This window comes from Nesoenas mayeri (genome assembly GCF_963082525.1).
Source record: "Nesoenas mayeri genome assembly, contig: SCAFFOLD_161, whole genome shotgun sequence".
Classification (NCBI taxonomy): domain Eukaryota; kingdom Metazoa; phylum Chordata; class Aves; order Columbiformes; family Columbidae; genus Nesoenas; species Nesoenas mayeri.
The window spans coordinates 44,649-54,226 of record NW_027660029.1 but is presented as its reverse complement, the minus strand read 5'-3'; the positions used below and the strand labels follow the sequence as shown (position 1 = coordinate 54,226).

The 9,578-nt window shown below is 64.3% G+C and overlaps 1 protein-coding gene across 1 annotated transcript; it reads right to left on the bottom strand.

Moving 5' to 3' along the window:
- Positions 1-674: 674 nt before the first annotated feature.
- Positions 675-9,318, bottom strand: LOC308052373 (galactosylgalactosylxylosylprotein 3-beta-glucuronosyltransferase 3-like; the record flags this gene model as incomplete). Its single annotated transcript, XM_080364453.1, has 4 exons — positions 9,256-9,318; positions 6,517-6,631; positions 4,182-4,296; positions 675-1,005 (listed from the first exon to the last, which is right to left on the bottom strand). Coding segments are annotated over exons 2-4 (528 nt in total), but the record flags the coding sequence as incomplete, so codon positions are not given.
- Between the last annotated feature and the right edge of the window lie 260 nt (positions 9,319-9,578).

Sequence of the window (9,578 nt, the reverse complement as noted above, 5' to 3'; positions counted from 1 at the left end):
GTGCGTCTATAGGGAGAAATATGGTACGTCAGGATCAAATGGGTGCTGCGCGTCTATAAGGAGAAATACGGTAAGTAAGGATTAAATGGGAAAAGTGCGGCTATAGGGAGAAATACGGTACATTAGGATCAAATGGGAAATGTGCGTCTATAGGGAGAAATACGGTACATTAGGATCAAATGGGAAATGTGCGTCTATAGGGAGAAATACGGTACATTAGGATCAAATGGGAAATGCGCGTCTATAGGGAGAAATACGGTACATTAGGATCAAATGGGAAATGCGCGTCTATAGGGAGAAATACGGTACATTAGGACTAAATGGGAAATGCGCGTCTATAGGGGGAAATACGGTACAATAGGGGGGAATGGGGAATTGGGGGCTCTATGGGGGAACTGGGGGGTCCAGGGGGGAATTGGGGGGCCCAGGGGGGAATTGGGGGGTCCAGGGGGGAATTGGGGGGTCTATGGGGTGGACTTGGGGGGTCTATGGGGTGGATTTGGGGGGGTCCCACCTCCTCGAAGATCCTGATGTTGGGGGGTCCTGGGTTCTCAGGGCAATTTGGTGGTTCGGGGGGGGGGTCCAGGTTGAATTTAGGGGTACACGGGGGTCCAAGGGGGGGTCCAGGTTGAATTTAGGGGTACAGGGGGATCCAAGGTGGGGGGGGGTCCCACCTCCTCGAAGATCCTGATGCTGTATGTGTTGTCATCATCGGCGAAATACACGACCCCCCCATCGCGGGGGGTCCTGGTGTCCCGCAGCCAGCGCAGCGCCCGGTTCCTTTGCTCCGCCCCCCGAGTTCGCACCCAAGGGGGGTCCCCGGGACGGGGGCGGCGCTCGGGGGGGGTGGGGGCGTGGAGGTGGGTGTGGGGGACCCCACTGGATGCCAAGAGCCCCCCCACGAGAGCAGAGGGGGCTGCGGCGTCTTCTACCACCAGCCAGTGCAGAGCGGGGACGTGCAGGAGGGTCTGGGACAGACGGACGAGCTCGGCTTTCTGTACTGGTCTATGGGAGATATGGGGATATGGGGGGGTTATATGGGGAGGGGGGGGCTGGGGGGGTCATGAGGGGGTCCTATGGGGTCCTACAGAGGGTCTATGGGGGGCTATGGCGGGTCTATGGGGGTCTATGGGGGGTATAGGGGGAGGTCTAGGAGGGTCTGGGACAGCTGGACCAGTTTGGGCTGCTGCACCAGCCTATGGGGAGATATGGGGATGGGGGGTCATATGGGGATGGGGGGGGGCTGGGGGGGTCCTGGGGGGGTCCTACAGGGGGTTATGGGGGAGTATGGGGGGTTATGGGGGTCTATGGGAGTCTATGGGGGGTTATGGGATCCTATGGGGACGTGCAGGAGGGTCTGGGACAGACGGACGAGCTTGGCTTTCTGTACTGGTCTATGGGAGATATGGGGATATGGGGGGGTTATATGGGGGTGGGGGGTCGTGGGGGGGTCCTATAGGGTGTTATGGGGGGGTTATGGGGGGATATGGGGGGTTATGGGGGTCTAAGGGGGGTTATGGGGGTCTATGGGGGGTTATGGGATCCTATGGGGACGTGCAGGAGGGTCTGGGACAGACGGACGAGCTCGGCTTTCTGTACTGGTCTATGGGGAGATATGGGGAGAGGGGGTTATATGGGGTTGGGGGGGGACTGGGGGGGTCCTATAGGGGGTTATGGGGGGATATGGGGGGTTATGGGGGTCTATGGGGGTCTATGGGGGGGAGGTCCAGGAGGGTCTGGGACAGCTGGACCAGTTTGGGCTGCTGCACCAGCCTATGGGGAGATATGGGGATGGGGGGTCATATGGGGATGGGGGGGGGCTGTGGGGGTCCTGGGGGGGTCCTACAGGGGGTTATGGGGGAGTATGGGGGGTTATGGGGGTCTATGGGGGTCTATGGGGGGTTATGGGATCCTATGGGGACGTGCAGGAGGGTCTGGGACAGACGGACGAGCTCGGCTTTCTGTACTGGTCTATGGGAGATATGGGGATATGGGGGGGTTATATGGGGGTGGGGGGGTCGTGGGGGGGTCCTATAGGGTGTTATGGGGGGGTTATGGGGGGATATGGGGGGGTTATGGGGGGTTATGGGAGTCTAAGGGGGGTTATGGGGGTCTATGGGGGTCTATGGGGGGTTATGGGATCCTATGGGGACGTGCAGGAGGGTCTGGGACAGACGGACGAGCTCGGCTTTCTGTACTGGTCTATGGGAGATATGGGGATATGGGGGGGTTATATGGGGGTGGGGGGTCGTGGGGGGGTCCTATAGGGTGTTATGGGGGGTTATGGGGGGATATGAGGGGGGTTATGGGGGGTTATGGGAGTCTAAGGGGGGTTATGGGGGTCTATGGGGGGTTATGGGATCCTATGGGGACGTGCAGGAGGGTCTGGGACAGACGGACGAGCTCGGCTTTCTGTACTGGTCTATGGGGAGATATGGGGAGAGGGGGTTATATGGGGTTGGGGGGGGACTGGGGGAGTCCTATAGGGGGTTATGGGGGGATATGGGGGGTTATGGGGGTCTATGGGGGTCTATGGGGGGAGGTCCAGGAGGGTCTGGGACAGCTGGACCAGTTTAGGCTGCTGCACCAGCCTATGGGAGATATGGGGGGATATGGGGATGGGGGGGTTATATAGGGATGGGGGGGGCCTGGGGGGGTCCTGGGGGGGTCTTAAAGGGGGTTATGGGGGGATATGGGGGGGTTATGGGGGTCTATGGGGGTCTATGGGGGGACGTGCAGGAGGGTCTGGGACAGCTGGACCGGTCTGGGCTGCTGCACCAGCCTATGGGAGATATGGGGAGATATGGGGATGGGGGGGTTATAGGGGGCTGGGGGGGCCTGGGGGGGTCCTATAGGGGGTTGTGGGGGGATATGGGGGTCTAAGGGGGGTTATGGGGGTCTATGGGGGGTTATGGGATCCTATAGGGATGTGCAGGAGGGTCTGGGACGGACGGACGAGCTCGGCTTTCTGTACTGGTCTATGGGAGATATGGGGATATGGGGGGGTTATATGGGGGGGGGGGGGCTGGGGGGGTCCTATAGGGTGTTATGGGGGGGTTATGGGGGGATATGGGGGGGTTATGGGGGGTCTATGGGGGTCTATGGGGGGAGGGACAGGAGGGTCTGGGACAGCTGGACCAGTTTGGGCTGCTGCACCAGCCTATGGGAGATATGGGGATGGGGGGGTTATATGGGGATGAGGGGGTCATATGGGGATGGGGGGGGGCCTGGGGGGGTCCTGGGGGGTCCTACAGGGGGTTATGGGGGAGTTATGGAGAGTTATGGGGGGTTATGGGGGGGTTATGGGGGTCTGGGGGGGTCACAGGGGTCTTGGGGGGTCCCGGGGGGGGTTTATGGAGTCCTGGGGGGGGGTCCTGTGCGTCTGGGGGGGGTCCCAGGGGTCTGGGGGGGGGGCGGTTATGGTGTCTTGGGGGGGTCCCAGGGGTCTGGGGGGGGTCCTGTGTGTCTGGAGGGGGTCTCAGGGGTCTGGGGGGGGTCCAAGGGGTCTGGGGGGGCTCCCAGGGGTCTGAGGGGGGGTCCTGTGTGTCTGGGGGGGGTCCCCAGGGGTCTGGAGGGGGTTATGTGTCTTGGGGGAGGTCCCAGGGGTCTGGTGGGGGTTATGGTGTCTTGGGGGGGTCCCAGGGGTTTGGGGGGGGGTCCAAGGGGTCTGGGGGGGGTTATGGTGTCTTGGGGGGGTCCTGTGTGTCTAGGGGGGGTCCCAAAGGTCTGGGGGGGTTATGGTGTCTGGGGGGGTCCAGGGGTCTGGGGGGGTTATGGGGTCCTGGGGGGGGTCCCAGGGGTCTGGGGGGTCTTAGGGGTCTGGGGGGGGTTATGGTGTCCTGGGGGGGGTCCTGTGTGTGTGGGGGGGGTCCCAGGGGTCTGGGGGGGTCCTGTGTGTCTGGGGGGGGGTTATGGTGTCTTGGGGGGGCGGTCCCAGGGGTCTGGGGGGGTCTGTGTGTCTAGGGGGGGGGGTTATGGGGTCCTGGGGGGGTCTGTGTGTCTGGGGGGGGGTTATAGTGTCCTGGGGGGGGGTCCCAAGGGTCTGGGGGGGGTGTCCCAAGTAGCCAAGATTTTTGGGGGTGCCCCAATTTTGGGGGGGGGCAGGGGGGTCCCAGGCCAGGTTGGGGGTTCAAATGGGTTTTGAGGGTTTCAAATGGGTTTGAAATGGGGGGGGTCGTTACCTGGCGTAGGTTGGGGTCACCACGTAGATGGTGGGCAGGGCCTGTGCCCCCCCCCGGGCCCCCCCCCGGCCCCCCCGCTCGGCCCCTGGTGCGGGGGGGCAGGCGCAGGGCTGCCCTGGGGGGGGGGCAAGAAACGGGGGGGTTGGTGGCAGTCCCAGTCACTCCCAGTTCATCCCAGTTCATCCCAGTGACTCCCAGTTCATCCCAGTGCTCTCAGTCCCTCCCAGTCCATCCCAGTGACTCCCAGTTCACCCCAGTGACTCCCAGTTCGTCCCAGTTAATCCAAGTGACTCCCAGTTCATCCCAGTGACTCCCCAGCTCTCCCAGTCCATCCCAGTTTCCTCCCAGTTCATCCCAGTGCCTCCCAGTTCACCCCAGTGACTCCCAGTTCATCCCAGTCCATCCCAGTGACTCCCAGTTCACCCCAGTGACTCCCAGTTCGTCCCAGTTAATCCAAGTGACTCCCAGTTCATCCCAGTCCATCCCAGTGACTCCCAGTCCCATCCCAGTGACTCCCAGTCCATCCCAGTCCATCCCAGTGACTCCCAGTCCATCCCAGTCCCTCCCAGTTTCCTCCCAGTCTCTCCCAGTCCATCCCAGTTTCCTCCCAGTCCATACCAGTGACTCCCAGTTCATCTCAGTTCATCCCAGTGACTCCCAGTCCCATCCCAGTGGCTCCCAGTCCATCCCAGTCCATCCCAGTGACTCCCAGTTCACCCCAGTGACTCCCAGTTCATCCCAGTGACTCCCAGTCCATCCCAGTTCATCCCAGTGACTCCCAGTCCATCCCAGTCCCTCCCAGCTTCCTCCCTGTCTCTCCCAGTTCATCCCAGTCTCTCCCAGTCCATCCCAGTTTCCTCCTAGTCCATACCAGTGACTCCCAGTTCATCTCAGTTCATCCCAGTGACTCCCAGTCCCATCCCAGTGGCTCCCAGTCCATCCCAGTCCATCCCAGTGACTCCCAGTTCACCCCAGTGACTCCCAGTTCATCCCAGTGACTCCCAGTCCATCCCAGTTCATCCCAGTGACTCCCAGTCCATCCCAGTCCCTCCCAGCTTCCTCCCTGTCTCTCCCAGTTCATCCCAGTCTCTCCCAGTCCATCCCAGTTTCCTCCTAGTCCATACCAGTGACTCCCAGTTCATCTCAGTTCATCCCAGTGACTCCCAGTCCCATCCCAGTGGCTCCCAGTCCATCCCAGTGACTCCCAGTCCCATCCCAGTCCCTCCCAGTTCCTCCCAGTCCTTCCCACTCCCATCCCAGTTCATCCCAGTGCCATCCCAGTCCCTCCCAGTCTCTCCCACTCCCATCCCAGTCTCTCCCACTCCCATCCCAGTCCCATCCCAGTGCCTCCCAGTCCGTCCCACTCCCATCCCAGTTCATCCCAGTCTCTCCCAGTCCCTCCCAGTCCCATCCCAGTCCCTCACAGTTCATCCCAGTGCCTTCCAGTCCCTCCCAGTCCCTTCCAGTCCCAACTCAGTTCATCCCAGTCGCTCCCAGTCTCCTCCCAGTCCCTCTCAGTTCATCCCAGTGACTCCCAGTTTCCTCCAAGTCCCTCCCAGTTTCCTCCCAGTGCCTCCCAGTCCCTCCCCAGTTCATCCCAGTGACTCCCCAGTCTCTCCCAGATCATCCCAGTTCATCCCAGTTCCTCCAGTCTCTCCCACTCCCATCCCAGTCCCTCCCAGTCCCTCCCAGTCCCATCCCAGTCCCTCCCAGTCCCTTCTACTCCCATCCCAGTCCCTCCCAGTCCCTCCCAGTCCCATCCCAGTCCCTCCCAGTCTCTCCCAGTCCCATCCCAGTCCCTCCCAGTGCCTCCCAGTGCATTCCACTCCCATCCCAGTCCCTCCCAGTCCCTCCCAGTCCCTCCCAGTCCTTCCCTTCCCTTCCAGTCCCTTCTCAGTCCCTCCCAGTCCCATCCCAGTCCCTCCCAGTCCCTCCCAGTCTCTCCCAGTCCCTCCCACTCCCATCCCAGTCCCTCCCAGTCCCATCCCAGTCCCTCCCAGTCCCTCCCAGTCTCTCCCAGTCCCATCCCAGTCCCTCCCAGTGCCTCCCAGTGCATTCCACTCCCATCCCAGTCCCTCCCAGTCCCTCCCAGTCCTTCCCAGTCCCTCCCACTCCCATCCCAGTCCCTCCCAGTCCCATCCCAGTCCCTCCCAGTCCCTCCCAGTCTCTCCCACTCCCATCCCAGTCCCTCCCAGTGCCTCCCAGTGCATTCCACTCCCATCCCAGTCCCTCCCAGTCCCTCCCACTCCCATCCCAGTTCATCCCAGTCTCTCCCAGTCCCTCCCAGTCCCATCCCAGTTCATCCCAGTTCATCCTAGTGCTCCCAGTGGCTCACCGAGCTGCAGGAGGGCGCAGAGCAGCCCCAGCACCGACACCACCAGGTACAGCAGGAAGATGTTCTTCAGCTTCAGCCGCATGGCGGGGGGGGGCGGGGGGGTCCTGGGGGGGGCCTGGGGGGGGGACAGAGGGATTAGGGGGGTCCTGGGGGGGGGACAGAGGGGTTAGGGGGGTCCTGGGGGGGTCTTGGGGGTCCTGGAGGGGGGACAGAGGGATTAGGGGGGGTCTGGGGGTGTCCTGAGGGGGGGGACATAATGGGGGTCCTGGGGGGGTCCATGGGAGGGTCCTGGGGGTCCCAGGGTACATGGAGGGATCTGAGGGGTCCCCCCTGGGGGGGTCATGGGGGTCCTGGGCGGGGGACAGAGGGATTAGGGGGGTCCTGGGGGGGGTCCTGGGGGGGGGACACAGAGGGATTAGGAGGGTCCTGGGGGTCCTGAGGCGGGGGGGACACAGAGAGATTAGGGGGGTCCTGGGGTGGTCATGGGGGTCCTGGGGGGGTCCTGGGGGGGGGACAGAGAGATTAGGGGGGTCCTGGGGGGGTCATGAGGGTCGTGAGGGTCCTGGAGGAGTCCTGGGGGGGTCCTGGGGGGTCCTGGGGGGGGCCTGGGGGGGGGACAGAGAGATTAGGGGGGTCCTGGGGGGGTCCTGGGGGGGTCATGAGGGTCGTGGGGGTCCCGGAGGAGTCCTGGGGGAGTCCTGGGGGGGGTCATGGGGGTCCTGGGGGGGGGGAAGGAGAGATTAGGGGGGTCATGGGGGGGTCCTGGGAGGGTCCAGGGGGTCCTGGGGGGGGGGAAGAGAGATTAGGGAGGTCCTGGGGGGTATAGGGGGGGGTCAGGGGGGTCCGGGGGGGACACAGAGAGATTAGGGGGGTCCTGGGGGGGTCATGGGGGTCCTGGGGGGGGGAAGGAGAGATTAGGGGGGTCCTGGGGGTCCTGGGGGGGGGAGAAGGAGAGATTAGGGGGGTCCTTGGAGGTTGGAAGAGAGATTAGGGAGGTCCTGGGGGGGTCCTGGGGGTCATGGGTGGGGGGACAGAGGGATTAGGGGGGTCCTGGTGGGGTCCTGGGGGGGAAGGAGAGATTAGGGGGGTCCTGGGCGGGGAGGAGAGATTAGGGGGGTCCTGGGAGGGTCATGGGGGTCATGGGTGTCCTGGGTGGGGGGGAAGGAGAGATTAGGACTAGGGGGGTCTTGGGGGTACAGGGGAGTACATGGGGATCCTGAGGGGGGGGAACAGAGGGATCAGGGGGGTCCTGGGGGGGGGTAGGAGAGATTAGGGGGGTCCTGGGGGGGTCCTGGGGGGGGGGAAGGAGAGATTAGGGAGGTCCTGGGGGGGGTCATGGGGGTCCTGGGGGGGGGACAGAGAGATTAGGGGGGTCCTGGGGGGGGTCACAGAGGGATTAGGGGGGTCCTGGGGGGGTCACAGAGGGATTAGGGGGGTCCTGGGGGGGTCATGGGGGTCTGGGTGGGGGGGATAGAAGGATTAGGGGGGTCCTGGGGGGTCCTGGGGGGGGACAGAGGGATTAGGGGGGTCCTAGGGGGGTCCTTGGGTTCCTGGGGGCGGGGGGAAGGAGAAATTAGGGGGGTCCTGGGGGGGTCATGGGGGTCGAGGGGGTCCTGAGGCGGGGGGAAGACAGATTAGGGGGGTCCTGGGGGGGTCCTAAGGGTCCTGGGGGATCCTGGCGGGGGGGAACAGAGGGATTAGGGGGGTCCTGAGGGGGGAGGAGAGATTAGGGGGGTCCTGGGAGGGTCATAAGGGTTATGGGGGTCCTGGGGGGGGGGGGGGGGGCGAGAGATTAGGGGGGTCCTCGGGGGGTCATAAGGGTCATGGGGGGGGGAAGGGAGATTAGGGGGGTCCTGGAGAGGGCGACAGAGGGATTAGGGGGGTCCTGGGGGGGTCATGGGGGCGGGGCAGAGGGATTAGGGGGTCCTGGGGGGGGGGAAGGAGAGATTAGGAGGTCCTGGGGGGATCCTGGGGGGGGAAGAGACATTAGGGGGTAAGGGGTCCTGGGGGGGAAGAGAGATTAGGGGGGTCCTGGGGGTCCTGGGCGGGGGGGGCAGAGGGATTAGGGGGGTCCTGGTGGTCCAGGGGGGGTCAGGGGGGTCCATGGGGGTCCAGGGGGGGGTCAGGGGGGTCCATAGAGATCAGGGGGGTCCTGGGGGGGGACAGAGGGATTAGGGGGGTCCTGGGGGATACAGGGGGGGGTCAGGGGGGTCCAGGGGGGGTCCAGGGGGGGTCAGGGGGGTCCATAGAGATCAGGGGGGTCCTAGGGGGGGACAGAGGGATTAGGGGGGTCCTGGGGGATACAGGGGGGGGTCAGGGGGGTCCATGGAGGTTCAGGGGGGGGTCAGGGGGGTCCATAGAGATCAGGGGGGTCCTGGGGGGTCCTGGGGGGGGACAGAGGGATTAGGGGGGTCCTGGTGGTCCAGGGGGGGTCAGGGGGGTCCAGGGGGGGTCCAGGGGGGTCCATAGAGATCAGGGGGGTCCTGGGGGGGGACAGAGGGATTAGGGGGGTCCTGGGGGATACAGGGGGGGGGTCAGGGGGGTCCATGGGGGTTCAGAGGGGGGTCAGGGGGGTCCATGGGGGGTCCAGGGGGGGTCAGGGGGGGTCCATAGAGATCAGGGGGGTCCTGGGGGGGTCCCAGGATACACGGAGGGATCTGGGGGGGTCCCCCTGCACTCCCCCCCCCCCCATTATATCCCAGCCCCCCCCCCGGTACTTCCGGTCCCCCCCCCCGGTACCTCCGGGCCCGATCCGGAGCCGCTTTTGGGTCGATTTTAAGCCGTTTTGGGGGCTGCCGGCTGGTAACTTCCGGTCCGCCGCTATGAACGCTCCGACCGGAAACCTTCGGCTCGGCCCGCGGGGCCCGGGCGGAAGTGACGACCCAGAAAGAGGGTTCCAGTCCCCCCCTCCTTCCCCCCCCCCCCCCCCCCCCAAAAATGAACCAAATCAGTGGGTTTTTCCCTCATTTTATTGGTGGTTTATGAAAGGGGGGGGGGCTGTGATATTGGGGGGGGACATGGGGGGGTCCCCTTGACATTGGGGGGGACACAAAGACTTTGGG